General features: G+C 26.2%; 2 protein-coding genes across 4 annotated transcripts; one reads left to right on the top strand and one right to left on the bottom strand.

Annotated features, from left to right (window-relative positions):
• The first annotated feature begins 801 nt into the window (after nucleotides 1–801).
• Nucleotides 802–3750, top strand: LOC145831434 (importin-9-like). Its single transcript, XM_082938692.1, has one exon. It carries the CDS (start codon nucleotides 937–939, stop codon nucleotides 3619–3621), a length of 2685 nt encoding a protein of 894 aa, XP_082794818.1. The 5' UTR covers nucleotides 802–936; the 3' UTR covers nucleotides 3622–3750.
• A 5897-nt stretch (nucleotides 3751–9647) lies between these two features.
• LOC145831793 (uncharacterized) lies at nucleotides 9648–11956 on the bottom strand. Of its 3 annotated transcripts, none has more exons than XM_082939131.1 (4): nucleotides 11696–11956; nucleotides 10824–10873; nucleotides 10360–10463; nucleotides 9648–10046 (listed from the first exon to the last, which is right to left on the bottom strand). In XM_082939131.1, exons 1-4 carry the CDS (start codon nucleotides 11927–11929, stop codon nucleotides 10024–10026), a joined length of 411 nt encoding a protein of 136 aa, XP_082795257.1. In that variant the 5' UTR covers nucleotides 11930–11956; the 3' UTR covers nucleotides 9648–10023. The 3 variants fall into 3 exon arrangements, with proteins under 3 accessions (XP_082795257.1, XP_082795256.1, XP_082795258.1); XM_082939130.1 differs by having other exon boundaries at nucleotides 9648–10129; XM_082939132.1 differs by having other exon boundaries at nucleotides 10347–10463.
• Nucleotides 11957–19399: the final 7443 nt, after the last annotated feature.

A 19399-nucleotide genomic window follows, 5' to 3' on the forward strand; every position in this document is an offset into this window, starting at 1 on the left:
TTGTAATTTTTATAAAAAGTTTCCGATACAAACTCATGGACTGCAAATTTTTTGGGTAATTTTTCTTGGAAATATAATAAATCACTAAAAATCTATCTTCTCCTTCATTTTTTGAGCTAGAGACCTCAAACTTTCAGGCAACGTTCCTTTTATAGTTTATAAGACTTTGAATGTTGGAATTTTAAAAATTTTATAACGCAGTATTTAAAAAATTAAATTATTTTTATAAGCTAAATTTTTACAAGCTAAATTTTTACAAGTCCTAGTGAAAATACTTTCTTTATTTTAACTCTAAACATTGTTTTACCTTGGAAAGTTTTCCTAACTATTTTGAAGAGAAAAGTAGTTATTATTCATAACCTAGTGAATACTTACGTATAAGCATGATTGTCAAAAATGAAAGTCAGTAAAACATACAGATAGTTTTTACATTTTTATGTGGACAGAAAAACTTTCCTGATCAAAAAAATGGTAACCTTCTTTGTTTGTATAAAATAGTGTAACAAAATCGTTGAAAGTATTGTATAATGATTTTTAATATGTATTTTACAAGATTTTACTTTTAAACTATGGGTTATGAAAGCTAAATTAGCTTTTTTGCAGATATATATTTTTAAGCTAAGTATGGATAACAATATAAGTTTGATTCAAACAGCCAAAAGTTATGAAATTTTGTTACAAAATCTTATGTCATCTGACAACAATGTAAGAAAAAGTTCTGAGACTAGTTATGAACAGTTGAAATATCAGAATCCTCATCATGCTTTAGTTATTGCTTCTATTTCAACAAATCATAATAATCTGAACTTTTCAATTGAACTTAGACAGTTTGCTGCTGTATTGTTGAGACGCCTTGTTGACCAACATTGGTGTTCAGCTAGTGAAAATAGTAATAACTTTGTACTTCAAAGCGATGTAAAAAAAAGTCTTTATGAAATGATACTAGTTTCTTTAGGAGGTGAAAGTCAAAAGTTAAACAGTTCTCATGCTTATGTCTTAGCAACAATTTTAAAATGGGAAGAAAATATAAAAGATTTGGTAGCTACTTTTCCAAACATGATTAAAGAAAAAAATCAGTTAGATGGAGTTTTGATTGTATTACATGAAGTTTGGCAGGATGCTGGTATCAAAAGTTTTGCAGCTGATTTTCAAATGTACTTAGCTAAGTTAGTTGAAATTATTCAAAACAGCAATTATAACACCTATTCAAAATGTCTTTCTGTTGACTGTTTAATAGCTTGTTTCAAAAGTTTTGTGGATGAATCCACTATAATACCAGATGATTTTTTATTTAATTTTACAACTCAAGTAGTATTAAAAAAGCTTAAAAACTATCAGGAAACTTGGGATCTTAAAATAAAGTTAATGTCATTTTTGACTGAAACTTTAATGTATAAGTGTAACTTAAACAAAACAAAAAATACTGAAAGAATAGTTAAAATTGTAAGTACTATTTGGGAAATACTAAAAGAAGCCAAAGAACCTTATTTAAATGGCTTTATTAAAGATGACAATTCTCATGGAAGTTGTTCTATTTATCTGTTTGTAAAATCAATTCTAATGTTTGTTGAAGATATGTTTGAATGTGGCAAGTACAACAAGCTTGTGAAAGAGTCAATGAAAGAGATGGTATCTATCTTACTTTTTTACCTTCAACTAACTGACGATGAAGTTGAAATGTTTACAGAAAATCCAGATAAATTAATTGAAGATGATGATTCAACAACTACTGTAAGGACTCAATGCCTCCACATCCTTGAAAATTCTTGTGAAGCTGGTCCTTTAAGCAAATCTTTTAAGTCGGTTATATTTCCAGTAATTCAAGAACAAATTAGCATTGCAGCTGAATTAAAAAAAGCTGGAAACTCAAAGTGGTGGAGGCTACAAGAAGCTTGCTACTATGTTATATCTTGTAAACAAGACACTATGCTGAAATGCATTGACAGAGTTGTTGGCAAAAACGAAATTTTAATGTTTTTGTTTAATTTAGTTATTCCTGACCTTAGTTGTGATATTGCACTTCTAGCTTGTCGTGCAATTTTAGTATGCAGTAGTTTTTCTTCTTTGTTGCCTGATAAAGATGTCACTCAGTTAGTATCCTTATTACTACCAAGTCTTAACGCACCAAAACATGAGATAATGCAAATTTTTTCTATCAGAGCGTTTTATATGATATTTGAGGGTTACAAACCTAATCAAGCTCTTGATGCTTATATTGAGCCTGTGTTTGAGGCTTGTTTAAGTTTTGTAAATACCATAGAAGAAGAGGTGACAAAAGAGCGAATGTTTGAATTAATAGTAGTAATGATTAAAATAAAACCAGAAATGACCCAACCTTACCAAATGCCGTTGATGAATTGTATGTTGAAAATTATTGACACTACTCAGTGTGATATGATACTAAAAATTTACTGTGAAGAAATTTTTAACTTAATTGGACCATTAGGACTGTGTGTTGATGGAATCAAGCAGTTATGGTTGCCATACATAACTAGCTTTTTGTCTTTAGATAAGCCTGATGATTCAGGATTCTATGAGTTTTCTATTTCAATTTTATCTTGTATAGCTAGACATGCTCAACAGCCATTTAATTTAGATTTAGTTAACACTTGTTTTCCGTATGTTTTGAAAGCTGTAAATGTTGGTGAAGATGATGCATCAGTCTATGTAGGTGCATGCGAGTGTATTAGAGCATTGTTGCGTTCATCTTCTACTTGTGTTTCAGAGTACAAAAATGATCAAGGTCAAAATGGCATTCAAATAATTTTTAGTATTTTGGTCAAAGTTTTAAATGATTCTTCTGAAGCTGGTGAAGGTATCAAAGCTTTAATAGGTAAATTGTTGTCTGCATTTGTACTAAATTACTCTAATGTACTTGCTTCAACTGAAACTGATGCTCTTTTGAAATTAACTCTTTCAAATATGTCTGCTACTAAAATTCCCACCGAAATGGAGTCTTTAGCTGGAGTATTTGTACACTTGTTCTATAGTAATACTCAAGGAGCAGTAGAGTATCTTTCAAATATTAGCTTAGATGATTCACATGGTTATAAAAATGCTCTTGAATATGTGGTTTGCACCTTATGTGAGATTCATCCAGGCTTTCTTTCCAAATATGACAAAAAAGCTTCTTTGATAACAATGTTTAAAATTTTAGAGTTTGGCATTTCAACAAACAACCAAATTTTAAATAATATAACAACAAAAGGAGATGAAATACATTTGAAAAGTATTCGCACTCGTTCAGCAACAAAAAAAGTACCTATGCAATACACAACAGTGCCACTTTATATAAAACTTTATAAGTTTTTGTTGCAAGAAATACAGAACCTATTAGAAGATGAAAATTTAGAAGAAGATTATGTAACTGATGAAAGCGATGATGATTATTCTGAAGAAGATCATTTTCTTGGCGATTTGTCGTTTGACGGTTATGATGACGATGATAATGAAGAGGAAGAAGTTATTGATCCAAACATCATGAACGTAGATCTGAAACAGTTTCTTTGCGAAGCTGTCACTAAAATTTTGAATGATAGCACTACCCATTTTTTGACACAGCATTTGAATGAGCAAGAACAAAAACTGTTAAAGCAATTAGTCCAGTCTAGCAATAAATAGAATTTTTTTTCTGAAGTATGTTTTAAGATTAAATTATGATAAACTTAAATAAAGTGTAAACATTTGAAGTTTAGCATTGTTCTTAAAAAATATTGTTGTTGCAACAACTCCGTTTTCTTTTATTTTTATTAGGATTTTATTCTAACATCTTTATAGTTTTTACCTCAAAACAGAGTCTCGAAAATAGTTTACCTTAATGCATACCTGCTTTTAACAAATGATAGTTTACTGCATGTAGGTAATTGTTTAGATTTAGTTGTGTAACTTAAGTTTCTCGTTTTTTTGAATGAATACTAAATTGTTTCACTTATTCATCTTTAAATAATGGTTTAAATTTTCACTTTTACTGAATGTATAGTTTTAATATTTTTATTTTTGTTGTGACTTCTACTAGAATAGTTAAAAATTTATAGTTTGTTTTTATTTAAAATAATTTGAAAAATTATTTACTAAAAAACAATTAGACATTTCTCAAACGCATTTTAGTAAATTTGTTTTTGCTTTTAGGATACTTATGTTTTTTAGCTTGGCTTTTCAAATAAATACCATGAAAACAAATATATTTTAGTATGTGTTTGTCATTTAATATAACTCAATAGTTTACTTATTGATAACAGGGTTCGTGCGCGTCAGGCTAAATCAGGCTAAGTCAGGCTAAATCAGTTTTTTCAAAAAAGTTTAAAAACGTCAGGCTAAATCAGTTTTTTATTTAAAAGTATGAGAATCTTAGTTTTTCTCAGTTCAAATGCTTCAAAATTTTTGATTAAAAAGAATTGAGAAATCTTTTTAAGATCAAATTAAGATGTGAATTGATTTCCAAATAATGATTTAGTTAATTAAGACAAAATCAGTCAGTATTTGTAAAAATAAATGCTTAAAACCTTTTGTTGAATCTCTGAAAATTTTTAAAGAATCTTCATTATTTTGTTTTGACTCGATTATATACGTCATAATTATAAAAATTCATAAAAAAAAAACAGTTTAAACATTAGAGTTTAGTTCAACAACTTAGCTGTTTGTTTGAATTTCAATACTCGTGTAAGCGTTTCATTTTAAATTTTAATAAAACACGATAATGCACGTCGTTTTGTTAAAAATCTTCTGGTTATAATGTTTTTACTTAGTGCTTAATTAAATTGAACAATTGTGTTTAGTAATATATATTAAATTTTTACACTAGTATTAGATATAACACTTATCACTGAATTTGTTATGTTAAGGGCATAAGGGGGGTCAATCACCTTTTTCACAATTTAGTCTTATTTTATTGAATTGTAACTAAGCTATGAGTTGCTTTTTGCAGATTTTTAAAGCTCAAAATGTTTTTGAGATAAAGCTAGTTGAAGTCGGAGACTACAATAGTACTAATTAAGACCCCTAATTATCTAAAATGACTTATAAAGAAGATTTTCTTTACTTTGAAAAAATGTCAGGCTAAATTGGTCCCAGTCAGGCTAAATGAAAAAAAAATCGCGCACGAACCCTGTGATAATCAAATATGAATTTTTGTTATTGGTATAAATTATTTCAGTTTTATCTAGTGCAGGGTTACCCAAACTTTTTTTTTTCATAAGGCCCCCTTTAAAGAAATAAAATAAGTCTATGGCCCACTCTGATAAAATTTCTCAACAAACTTCCCTTAAATATACCTAAGACCTTTTTCTGCTCATTACTATGAACTCCAGAATATCTAGTGTAAGTCTTAAACTATGTCCCCATGTGGCCCCTTACTACTCATGGCCCCCTTTGCTGCTTATGGCCTCCTAAATTTTTGTAATGACTCCCAAGGGGACCATATGTCACACTTTGGGAAACCCTGATCTAATGTATAAAAAGGGGACACGATCAAAATCCATCCAGTAAAATTCCAGAACTGCTTACCGATTAAGGGTTAGGGGTAACAGTGATAGTGAAAAATAAATAAAAGATAAATAAAAAATACAAAAGATAAATAAAATAAGTTAATAAATAAAGAAAAAAAAATCAGGTGGATTTTGATAGTATGCTATAAAAAGAGTATTGAGACAAAGGCATTGTTGAATTTAAATTAAATATGTTTAATGTAGAATCTTAATGTAATGTTTTTGACAACTTTAAATAAAACATAGTATATAAATAAGAGATAAAAATTTTTATGCATACAATTATGCTTTTAATAGTTGAAGTCAAATACCTACTATCATTATTAATGACTTTACTTCCTCATTTTAAAATTAATTTAAAACTTTATACCGTTTTTTTTAAATATTTAAGTAGTTTTATTGCGGGCTATTGAAAATAATATTTACCTTAAGTTTTAAGCTTAGAGGTAGTTCATCTGTTTAAGGTAAACTGGGCGTGGTTAGAAAAAAGTTTGAGTCCAAAATTGCCAAATTTTCAATACGAATCAAGGTATGAATTTTATGTATTTTAGGAGTTAGCGTAAGAGATGATTCCTTTTTAAGTAAATATTTTTACACGCAGATATTTAGCTAATTACTATATATGAGTAAAAGCTATTTTTGTTAAGTTTTTTTTTAAACAAAAAAAACTTACAGAAATTGGCTTTTCAATGGACGGATTTAAAGTTTTGACCACATTTGTAGGATTGCTTCACAAAACATGCAGGTTTTGACTGATACACTTGAATGATTTTTTACAATTTAAAAAAAGCTTTTTATATCATTTTTTGAAAACCTTATCAAAACGCGAACTCTAACAGTTTTGCCAAAAAATCACTAAAGTGAAACGGTAAAAAACTGTTTTGTATGAAGCAGTCCTATAAATTCGGCCACCACTTTGAAGCCGCCTATGTTTAACTATTGTTAATCCTATAATGAACCTGCTGCGTTTAATTGCATTTCATTATTTTGAATACGTAGTTTTAGTAAACAAAATAACTACATAAGCATTTGTGCATTTAAGTATAACATTGAATAATAGAATCTTTTAGTTGCAAACATGATAGAGTTGTATTGAGATTTTTCATAAAGTTATTATTAGACATACTTTAGAAATTGCATGTTTTATTGTTGTATGTTTATTATATACGTATTAAGAAATTTTATTTAAACAATGCTTTAACTGTTTCAAGTCTTTTTGAGTTAGATTTAAATATTCTATGGTTCTCACATTAGTTAAAGTTTTCAAAATAACTTCTATTTTAATTTGTTATTCAGTTTGAATTCTTTTTTCTTGGTGTCTGAATGATTTATAAAAGCAATTTTCAATTTTGAAATAGTGTGTTTTATTAGTTTATTGTGGTTAATTTTAAGAATAGATTCATTACTCAAACTAGCTGTTTGATTTGTATAAGGTTGACTTAAGTAGCACCTAGTATTTGTAAGATAATAATAATAAGATAACTAGTAGTCCCAACAAATTAAGTAAACCAACGTCCTATACCCATACCTTACAACGTGAAATTAATTAAGTTTTATCAGATCGTTAGGTTTTAAACGTGAACTAAAATAACTTTAAGTGCTTGAAAAAGATTGTACTAACTTGAAACTGCTAAGTGAAATTGTTTTTAATTAGTTAGGGAAGATTACCTATAAGCGAAAAAATCAATAACAAGTGTTAATATGTATAATACTAAGTATATATGGTTGCCATTTGATATAATGACTGTAAATTGTCAGTAATTTTTTTTACCTTCAGAAAAAAAACCTTTTTATACCTTTGGAAGTTTATTTATTATAAAACACATTTTAAGTAGCATACAAAACCTTTTTAATATTTTAATACTATTTAAGACATTTAAAAAATCTTAAACTTTATTTAAAGTTTCCAAAAAACATGGAATTTGACAGTCTAGGCAAAAAACCTTGAATTTGATGCGTTTTGAAAAAACCTGAACTTTTTGACAAAATTCACTAAAAAACCTGAATTTTAAGCAACTTTGTATGTAAAACAGTAAAACTATGATTAGTTACGAAAAATTTTTCATATACAATAAATTTGTTTTATTTTGTATATAGCTTTACTTATTATAAAATATTTTTGAAGTAGATTAACAGTATCTTTATTTTAATTTTATAAAATTTATAACAGGTTTTTGTCTTAAATATAATTTTATACTAACAATACACAAAAAATAATTACTTTAAATAATTTGGATGAAATTTAGAAAACCTAGAAAAAATTTCAAAAAACCTTTGGCAACCGACCCAGAACTAAGGGTACAAAAGACTCACGTAGGAGCCTCAGTTATCAAATGCAAATTGGTTTAACATCATACTTGTTTTGTTTTTTTGTCAGTTTTACTTTATTATACATTTCAAAATATTTAACAAACTATGAAAAAAGTTTAGCACAAACACTAAATTTTTGCTCAGTACTCAGTTTATAAGTTTTTTAAACATAGTAATTGTAATAATACCTCGGAGATTTAAAGGCTATACATACTATGTTAAGTTCAATTGTAAAACTGCCAAAAAACCCTACAAAAAATCCTTAATGTATACATATGCAAACTTTTTTAATACTACCTGATATTAGATGAAAAGTTATCAGATGGAAGTTTACCTCAGATGGGAAATGATCAGTTTCCACAAAGAAAAAGTAGCTAATTAATAAATTTTGTCTTAGATTAACTAATAGTTACGTTTTAATATTTCAGCACAGCACTTAAATGTACACATCGTAAAAGTTTACAAAATTTATGAAGTTTTATTCTTTTTATTTTTGTATTTTTTAGTTTATTAAAAAATTTATTTCTCACTAACCCTTAGTATTTTTTATACTAAATACTTTTTATATTACGTTAAATTTTTTTAGACATGTTTATGATTTATTTGTAGTTAAAGTTCATGACACGTTATTTTCACTTAATGCTTTTAAAAAATAGTTTGACAAGACACATAATTTAGCACGAATTGTTGTTGATGGTCGTATGTTTTTAATGCTAGTTCTGACGGAGAAAAAACCATATTGGATTAACAAATGATAGCGAAAAATATTACTACTAAGCTACTTGATAATAGTCAAAACGATTATTAACTTAAATCTCACATTGAACTCACAAAGTAAAATAAAAAATTATAAGCGTAAAATTACACGATCTACCCACAAATAAAAACTTCATTACAAAAGTAATTGAGTATTAGATTGATGCAACAGTTAATCAAAACTATTTTACATCGATGAATGAGAATAAGTTCTGATTGATAGACTGTTAATAATATTGCGGCTCAGTTTAGTACAATATAAATAAAAATCTAAAAGTAATTGTTGTAAGTCTTAATTACTATAAAAGAATAATTAAAGTGGAATCCTAAGAAAGTTACTAAAATGCTGTAACAAATGCAATACTTCTATTATGACAAGCCACCCTTTTGTAAAAAATTAGAGCAGAATCTTAAAATAAAGATCGAAAGAATTATGTTAAGTTTACACGTGATTCTAACTTAATTTGTATATTAAATTATCAAATGTTTACAAAGGGTGGATGTTTGGTGAGTAAATTTGCTGATCCTGGTTAATTCACTAACTTGTTTTAAATAAATATTTTGCTATTTAAATAACCACAAAAAAGATTTGATTATCATTAAAGTTGTCTATGCGCTTTTAAAAGACGTAGTTATTTTGACAAAACTTACTTTTAAAACCATACAGTGGATCTAAATTAAAAATAGTTGAAAAAGACTTTAAAGTTTTTACATACGTAAAGTTTGTTGGAACTGTAGCCAAGTAAATTAAGTAAACCAACTGTATTAACATTTTTTTCTACAATACTTCACATTTAAGAATGATAGTGCTTATAACAGATAATAAAAAAGTATTTGTAATCAGGTTAGCCCTTTTTATTTTTATTTTAACTGGTACTAACTATTATTTGGATGCTTAAAGTATAAAATGATTTCGACTTGTATTTAATTTTTTCCATTAAGAGCCTACTGAACTCTTATAATCTATAACCTTTTTATCTAAATAACTATTTTAAAGTTTAAAAATTGAAAAAAATAACGAGTAGAAAATCTATAAAAAATAATCTGTAAAAAAACCTTTACCACAAGTATTTAGATACACTTAAAAGAGTTGTAAAAGTTTACGCACATTAGTTTTATTAGTTATAACATTTTATAGCAGAAAGTTTAAAAGATCTTATTTCAGAATAAAAAAGTAGTTTTGGTATTTAAAGTGTTAATCTAATAGTTTAATACCGTACTTGGCATTAATAAAATAATAAGTTGTTAAATATAGTTGTTATTTAAAATGTACAAAACTACTTTAAAAATTAATTTAACTTTAACAACAACAAAGACACTTATTTTTTCTTTTTTTTATAGTGAGGCTAAGGTTCATTTAGTGATTTTTATCTAAAAAACGGTATCTTGAGTCATGTTTCAGTTTTGTTCCTTTAAAGTTTTCAGCTTGTCTAAATATAAAGTCATTCTTTTTTTCAATTCTTTTCTTTTTTCTTTAATCTGATGCATTTTTACTTCCTGTGGATTTAAATAATTTTGTGAGGTCATTTGCTGCAACCGTTTTTTTCTTTGGTATGTAGTTAAGGATGATGAATTCGATCCTATTGTATTTTTTATAGTTTAAAAGTAGGACAGCTGATCAATAAGCACTTATAAAACTACAACCTTTTTTATTACAAACAAAATATAAAATTTAATACATTTAAATTTGAAAAAGCTTAGATACTATACTTTTTTTTTATTAAAAAAAACTTAAAAAAGAAGCAGATAATAGTATATTAAATATTCTTTATAAGAGTTGTCTTCATAAATTAATACTTTTTTGTACAACTTTTAGAAAATAATTTGCGAATTTCGTCCATTTCTTTTTGGATTTCTGACTCTTTAGTTGAAATTAGCTGATCATCATCACTGTACGATTGTTTATCATTGACGCTGTAGTAAAAAAAAAAAACAAAATTATTTTAAAACTTTGGCTTTATGTGTTTTCTTAACAAAATAAATTTCATTAAGTACAAGTGTTTCAAACATAACTTTGGTATTTAACTTTGTTCCAACTTTTGATTTTTATGCAAAACCAAGAAATCTGGGTTTTTAAAATTTAAGTTTTAAAGCTTAGTAAACAACGTTGACTTGAGAAAGTAATATAAAACATTTAATTATTACCGATGTCTTTCTATGTCTAATTAAATTGTATACAAAAACGTGCCAAAGAACTTAATGTTACAGAAATTAAAAAAGTTTATCTTTCGAAAAACTAGTTTATAATTAAAAATGTAATAAAAAATTAGGTACCAATTGGTTTTGATATTTTTAACTTTTTCTGTTCCATTCAATTGCTGATCCTATAAAAATCGCAACTAGTGTAAGTTATAACAACATCAAAATAACTAAATACAAAAGTTTAATGAGTAAAACCAGATGTTTTTAACTAGTTTTTTATTTTAATTCAAGCTAGCTGCTAGCAAATTAAAATTATGAAGGAAAACAATGGACTCATTATTTTCAACTTTTTAGTCGATTAAGACAAAAAAAATACAAATCAAAATTCAAAACATATTTTTATGAAATATTTTAAGTTGTATTGTTTGATAAGTACAGCTTCCTTATTAAACATAAAATTTGTTTATAAATAGCTATTAAAAAAAAGTTTGACAGTAATTCAAACTTGATGTACTAAAGCTAAGATATTATTGGTGCAAAAAAAAAAGTTTTGTTTTTTGTTTATAAAAGTAATCAGACAGTTTTACATAAAATTTATATATCGTATATGTGCTAGAATCTCACAAATTTTAGTTTATTAATGATTTTTGACAAAAAAAAAATTGCTATATCATTTTATTAGGATCTTTTTTTTTTTTTTTTTGTCAATTTAAATCAAGTATTTTAGAATAAAACATTAAAAAAAGGTGTTTTTACAAGTTTTATAATGACTTTGTACTGGAATTTAAAATAAAGAACCGTTTCAAACTTAATTTATATATAACAATAAAAAAAATTAAATACGTTTATTTATAAAAATAGAAAAACTAAAGATTAGGTAGTAATTAAATCAGTTAAATTAAACTTAATAAAACACTTTTTAATTGAAACCATAAAAAAACAGGAAATTTTTTAATTTTAGTCTAGCTTAGACAGACTTAAATTCAGTATAGACTCAGACTAACTTTGTTACAACTTTCATGACTTTGAATTTTTTTTTCAGGTTTGTAAATGTGGTGTCCAGAATTTTTCATAACATCATCTAGCCAGATTTTAGTATCAGAAATATTGTTTCTTATTAAATGCATTTTTCTGTTTAGTTCTGTTTCTATTTGCTCAACGTTTGCTCGATGTCTTTTTATTTCGTGATTATTTTTCAGAAAAGATCGATTATGATGAACATTTTTGTTTTGGTTCATTACTTAGTTTTGTTGAAAAAAAGCTTTGATAACTAAAAACATAAGTATTTTTAAACTTTATTTATATAAAAATAAATCAAACAAAAAAAGTGTAGTAAGATATTTTAGAAACATAATACTAAAATTTTAATTTAAATACTTTTTAATAAAACAAGTTTTAAACAGTTTTTAAAATAACAATCCATAATCTTTGAATTGAATTAATTTTTGATTAAATTTCACATACTAACATATTAATCAAAGAGAATATTTAATAAAGTATATACTTAAACAAGCAGCATAAGAAAATGAGTTATACAAATCGAAAAAAAAACTTAACCCAAAAATATTTATTACAAAACTTGTAAGATACTTGAACTTGAGCTTAATAAAATTTGTATCATAGCATAACTATAACTAATGGTTATTTCTAAACATAGTAAAAAAAAAAGTTATACCTTATTCTAAAACTTAATTGAAATAACTTACTTAGAGCTATCACCTGCTCTTTTAAAAAAAGCAAACATTAAAAAAAGAACAAATCTAAGCAGCTAAAGGTGCGTAAAGTGTTTAGCAAATAAATACAAGACAAAGATTAAAAAATATAAATTTTATTTATTTCCTACTAAAACTGATTAACATAACGATTTAATACTTAAAAAATGTGGTTTTAAACTCAAAATCAGTATTTAAAGAAAAAAACTTACTTTCTTTTGTTTAATATACGTCATCAAGTGTTCTTAAGTTTAGAAAGTACGACATAAGTTAGAAGTTATTACTTTTTAACTTTTTATTTAAGTAATAATTTAAAAGATTAAAGTTTTACTGGCTGAATAAATTCTAATGTACTTGTAAAATCTTTTTTAAGTAATTAAACCAAATCACCAAAAATTTACACTACAAAAGATTTCATAGATTTCTTTTGTTTTAGTTGTCGTTTTAATTTAGAACTTTAATTAAATCGAATTTCAGTTTAAATATTAGTTACAGATTACATAGATTACATAGATTTTATTTATTTTTATTATTCTTAAAACTGACTTTTGTAAAACGTTTTTGAAAAAAAAAAATCAATAAATTAAACCAGTTAATTGAAAACAATTTTAGCATGAATAGGTCTTTTAGTGTAATATATATTTTAGCAATATACCAGCGATCGCAATCTGAAATACTAGGTTTTCCCAAAACAAAATATGCGGCCGACGAGATACTTTTAAACTGTAAATAAACTTTTTTAAAACAGAAAACATTCTAGCGTAAAAATTTAGAAATAATTTTTTACTTTAATGATAAAATATTACTAGTGCGCTGTTTTAGCTTATTTTATCAGATTTTTAGTACAAAGTAAGATTTTTATATCATTACTACAGTTATTTTAAACAGCTGCTTTTTGTGAAAAAATTTTGCATGCAATTTATAAAAGACTGCCGATCTCTGCCTTTAGTTTACCTAAACAGTTTGAAATTTTATTATCCAATCAAAAAAAAAAAAAAAAATCATTGTGGTAACTTTTTATCTATACTTAACAAAAAATTTCAACTTAACTCTAGTATGTATTAAACATGGTTTACGTTAAAGCTAATAGATATAAGTATAATTAAAAAACACACCAAAAAATATTTTAAGTTATTTCAAAATAATTTCCTGTTATTATATAAATAACAATTTAGATTGTAGAACATGAATGAATTAAAAAAAAAAATTTGTGCTAACCGAATTACATAAAAAAATGTAAAAGGGGCTGCAGTTAATTAAAATAAAAATTGTAATCAGTAAAAATACAGCTTTAAACCAATAGTGTGATCAAGTATGCAAAAATAAAGTAACATCAATTACTGATTACAAAGTTAAAATTCTAATTGTGAGCTTTTACTATTTTAACTCTTAAAAAAAACATCTGAAAGTACATCATGGGCAGTAGATTTTCGTTTTGCAGGCCGCCAAGCTGTCTAATAAAAAAATTATGGTCGTCTAGAAAAAGGGTTCTTAACGCAATGATATTTTGTTTATAAAACGTTGAAAATTAAAAAATGTATATAATATATTTGTGTCTAGTTTTTTATAATCAATATAGTATAAAAATTTATATTTGTCAAACAAAGCATGAATGAAATATACTTTGTTTTTACGTACTAATCAATAAAAAAACTAAAACTAACTTATTTTAGTTGTAAGGGTTGAAAAGACAACTTGTATACCAGAAAGAGTTTATATACAATTTTTTTAATAAAAAATGCAAACCATCTCTTGTTTTTATTGGATTAAGGAGTATATATTCTTTAAACCTAAAAAAAAGAAAACAATTAAGATGAAGTAAAATAAAAAATTATTGCATTAAGAACAAAAAATTACACAAAAATATCTATAAGAAAAAAAATCGTGCTTTATAAAAAACATATTATAAAAAAACAAATTCTCGAGTTTTGAACAAGCAAGTAATTTTTAACAAAAAAATAAGTAGCTTTGAAACGAAAAGTATTAATACTAGCTTTAGTTTTATTTTGTACATTTTGTAAAACTTTTACTATTGGATATTTTGTAAGGTTATCTTTAGTAGCAAGTAGTAGTTTTGCTATGTTAACTTAAACCATACTTCTACGGCTAAATTTTAAACTATAAATTATAATAAATAATCGTCAAACTTTTCTTTCTACTTCTTGATTCTTCGCTAATAACCAGTTACCCCTAACTTTTTATCCTTTTGACTTTAATTACGATCCTTATTTCTTAGAATAGATAAAAATTAAAAATACATTTAAATAGTATCTAAATATAACAAAATACATCTTTTTTAGTCTGTTAAAAATCTTTATATGCTAACAATAATTAGTTTAGCAAGAGTTTCGTAAGTTATTATACGTCTCTTGAAATAGGTATTTTGACTCTAAAACTGTTTTTAAAGTTTAAAAAAAACTGTATTACAACAGTTTATATGCTTAAGTTAAAGTATTAACTTATATAGTTGTTTTGTTTCTTGTTTTTTGGAAAAGAATAATTTACAATTTAGTTGAATATTAAACAGCTAAAAAAATAAAGCTGTAGCTTGTATATTTAAAAACAAAACACACGGACATGATACTTTTAAAAAATTCTACATTTTAAATTAAGTATTTGAAATATATTGTTAAATTGTTATTTTTTGTTTTAAGTATCGATAATAGTTCTCGTCTACATTCATTATTCTAGTAGATGATTAAGTAAAAGTAAAAGTGAGTATATGCTGAAATTTTTATAATAAAATTTAGCTTGTTTTCGAGAATGTTTTACAAAAATAATATTTTATTTACATTAGTTTTTAAATTCTAAGTGATTTATATTTTTATTTATAAACAACTGTATTCAATAACAAATTTAAGTTGTGACGTAAATACGTAGTGTTGGTATTGGTTAATCGACGTAAAAATTTTACTATTTTCGTTTCGATAGTCCAAATGTCAAGTTTCTACATAATTGATTTTTTAAAATAGTTTTCTTTTATTAATAACTCTTAAATGATAAAAACACTTTGGTTTTTAAAAACATTGTTTCGAAAAAATATCAAACAACCGCTAGTTGACGCACTTTGCTTAATGCCAGTACAATTAATTACCAATCACGCCGGGTAACATGCTTCAATCAGCATGTAATGATCATAAATCATAACTTGATTAGGCGGAATTTTTATGCAATCTAGATGTATAAAAACATATAAGCAGCCAAGCGAATTAAAGAGAAAGTCTTACCGACTTCATGTCAAAATGAAAGCAGCTATACGTCACTTGTCGCTTTGAGCGTAAGCCGCCATCTTGGAAAAGCTAGATGATCTCCTCCAAAACCTTCTTATTGAAGTATTTGTTTGTTTGTCTAAAACATTTACTTGGTACTTTACTTCATAACTTCGTAGTTTTTATATATTGTTCTATATACATTTTGTATACCTACCTTAGCAACATCGACAGGGCGTACAACTCGATGTGAGGTGTTATAGTGCCACACAGCTTGTATTTTACAAGCATCGTAGGGCAGTACTCGATCTGAGTTTTTAGCGTGCCATACTTACAAGCCCACGCATGCTGTAGCATTCAAGCTGTCCACCAGCAATAACTTCCAGTATGGGTCAATTTGAACATACAGTGAACTCATTCGGTGGCATAAACTTATTACTATTACCTTTCATTTATTTATTCATTTCAAGATCGTAAAATTTTATCTCGCGCGCTCTACATCCGGTGTCAAAGAGGAAGTATAAGTCCCTACGTTCTGAACCAGTAAACTGTACGAGCAACCATTTGTTACAGCACAACTAGAATCGTGAACTACAAGAAGCCTTTTTAAAGTAGTAAACCTTTCGTAACCAACCTTATTGTATCTTTTATTATATTGTATAATAAAGCATATAGATACTTGTTAGTCGATATTTAAACTAATCTTATATTTTCAATGTATAGGGTATTAGCTCTTAAACCCTCTCGCACTTGGTCGTAGACCGAGGTATCACCTAAAGATAAAGATGGCCCGAAGCTATTGCCAGCCTGGCTCCTGTCGAAACTGTCGAACTTGTTACAGAGGCGGTTTCACATAAAGCTATAGACCCCAGTAGTTCGGAGTACATCATTGGACATAATTGAAGTTCTATTGTATATAAAAAAATAGTATACTAACATTTTCACCCGATTAATTCTCACGTGATCAATTCCCACCTGAACCAATTCTTACCCGAATCAACTCCCACTTGATCAATTTCCACCCAACTCAAGTCTCACCTAACCCAAATCCCGCCCAATCGATTCCCAACTGAATTAAATCCTATCCGATCAGTTCCCACTTGATTAATTCCTATCTGAATCCATTCCCACTCGATTAATTCCCCCCGAAGTTGTTTGTTACTTTTGCAAGGATCTTTTTTTTTTTGCACGGTGTAATTTTATGCGGGTTTCATTTTTGCTTGAAGCGTCACTTTTGAACGAGTATCCACTTTTGCATGACATCTCTTTTGAACAAGGCGCAAATTTTGCACAGATGAAATTTTTGCACAGTTTAAAACTTTATCAATATAAAACTATATATATAATGAATTAAACTAAGTTGAATTTAAATTTCATAAACCGTAAAAATTTGAACAAGGCGCAAATTTTGCACAGATGAAATTTTTGCACAGTTTAAAACTTTATCAATATAAAACTATATTATAATGAATTAAACTAAGTTGAATTTAAATTTCATGAACCTTAAAAAAATCAAATAAATCTTAAACTATATTTCAATTTATATTATAAAAAAACTTTAATTTATTAAGTACAAAATATATCAAAATCAAAATTAACTTAAATTTTTTTTTATTGGTGATAAAAATTTATTTTTAAGAAAAGTGTTTAAAAAATAAAAAATAAATCAAAAAATCTTTACTTGTCTAATTTTTCTAATAAAATCGATTTAAGGATGGCTTTAACTTGGTTTAAACTCAAAAATACATAGACACACAAACTAGTATTTTAGACAATGATTTTAAATTGAAAACTTTTTTTTTGAAGTAAAACAACAGTTTGATAGTTTTACTTATTTTTAGCTAGTTTAACAGTATAGTACTTTTAGTACTCTTTTTTTTAATGTTTAATTTATGAATTCATCTTTCAATAATTTATTTTACAAACCAAGTCTCGGTCAAAGACCTCGTCAGTACTTAAATAAATCTGAAAAAGATATGTAAAAGTCATGGAAGATAGAATTAAAAAAAATAAAATAAAAACAGATGTTTACTCAAAATTTTTACTTAAAAACTAAACATGTTAAATTTTGATATGAAGGTTGAATTTTTATGGTAAATTTTAAATTTTAATTAAGTTTTAAAATCAATACAACAACAAGAATAATGATAAAAGCTGTATGTAGCTTTCTTTTTTCTTATAGTTAATTTTCAAAGTAAACATTGCTTAAGTAAAAATGTAGCTAATAGTACTAAGTATACCAAGCTAATAGTACTTTTATTTAATTGTTTGAATGCTATCTTCCATGACTTTTAGACATCTATTTAGATTTATTTTAGCATTGACGAGGTCTTTGACCGAAACTTAGTTTGTAAAATAAATTCTTGAAAGAGTAAATTCATTATCTCTTTATAGTAGTTGAGATCTCTTTATTTTTTTTCTTAAAACCAAAACATATAATGTTTAAGTTATTATTACAGCTTAAAAAATTGCTTAAACTTGATGTTAATCCTCTTTACAACTTTTTTTGACTTAGTCTAAAACTATCAGTGTATGTTAGTATTTAACATAAAAGTAAAGTTTAGTTAAAATAATAGTTTAAAGTATTTTAGTTTATAACTGTTTGCCCCGTATCGTGTGTAAGTGCAGTTTACGGAATTGACCAAATAGATTACTATTTTAAAACATAGTTTTTATCAAGATTTTTATTATAATAACTTTATGTCTTACAAGCTCAATCTACCGTAAAACTTATAAGTTATTTGTTGTAAAATGTATGTACTGATTCTTGTTCTAATGTGCCTTTTAGTTTTAGTTTTGTTTTATAAGAATGTCGATACAATTTTTAAATTATTATACTTAAACATATAAAAAAACATTTGAAATGATAGGCTTAAACTATCTAAACTTGTATATATTCCTTTTTTTGAAATATTTTAGCAAGTAGTAATCTTAAAAACATGAATTCAAGCTAAGTTTAAAATATGGTAAAATACCAGTAAAAAGTTGATGTCATGCAAACAAAACGCTTTGTGATCATAAAAAAGTGATAATTCGTGGAAGAGTGACACCTGTGCAAAAATAATCCGTGCAAAAGTTATGCTGTGTAAAATAGACGTGCAAAACTGATTGGATGAGAATTGATTCGGGTGGGAAGCGATCGGGTGGTAATTAACCTGTAGGAATTGAGCGCGGGTTGGAACTGACCGGTTCCCAAAAAAACATTTACCACTTATAAACTTCGCAGTTTTAATAGATTTCAGATTGAAAAAAAAAAACACTTTAGGTGATTTATGTTCAAGAGCAGGTTATGATTACTCTATTTATAGTGTATTAAAAACGGTTATATATCAAATTTGCTCGAGCGTACAAAATTACACGAGGGGACAAATTTGTACGAGGTCACATAATTGCACGAAGATACTTTTGTACGTAGACACTTTTGCACAAGGGGATAAAATTCCACGAAAATAAAGTTGCACGTAGATAGTTTTGCACGAGCAGACAATTATAAACGGAGACATTTTTGCTCGGGTTGAAATTTTTTTTTACATTTTTCTTTCTACTATCACTGTTACAACTAACCCTTACCCTCGGTCGATAACTTTTTTTTTTTAATTAATTGATTTTATTAAAATTAATATTTTTTGATTATAATTTTTATTAGTTATTTTCTTATTTTTATTTTTACTATCACTGTTACCTCTAACCCTTACCCTCGGTCAGTAACTTTTATTTTTTTTATTAGCTTATCTTTAAGTTTTTTTTTCGTTTTTTTTTACTCTCGTGCAAAATTGTAACTCTTGCA

The sequence above is a fragment of the Thalia democratica genome, chromosome 3, assembly GCF_965202585.1.
Source record: "Thalia democratica chromosome 3, ktThaDemo2.hap1.1, whole genome shotgun sequence".
Classification (NCBI taxonomy): Eukaryota; Metazoa; Chordata; class Thaliacea; order Salpida; family Salpidae; genus Thalia; species Thalia democratica.

Coding starts and splice junctions, on each gene's coding strand:
- LOC145831434 (XM_082938692.1), top strand. CDS start 937: ATGATACTAGTTTCTTTAGGAGGTGAAAGTCAAAAGTTAAACAGTTCT.
- LOC145831793 (XM_082939130.1), bottom strand. CDS start 11,929: ATGAACCAAAACAAAAATGTTCATCATAATCGATCTTTTCTGAAAAAT. Junction 10,874..11,695: donor GTCATGAAAGTTGTAACAAA/GTTAGTCTGAGT, acceptor CGATTTTTATAG/GATCAGCAATTGAATGGAAC. Junction 10,130..10,359: donor TCGCAAATTATTTTCTAAAA/GTTGTACAAAAA, acceptor AAAATACAATAG/GATCGAATTCATCATCCTTA.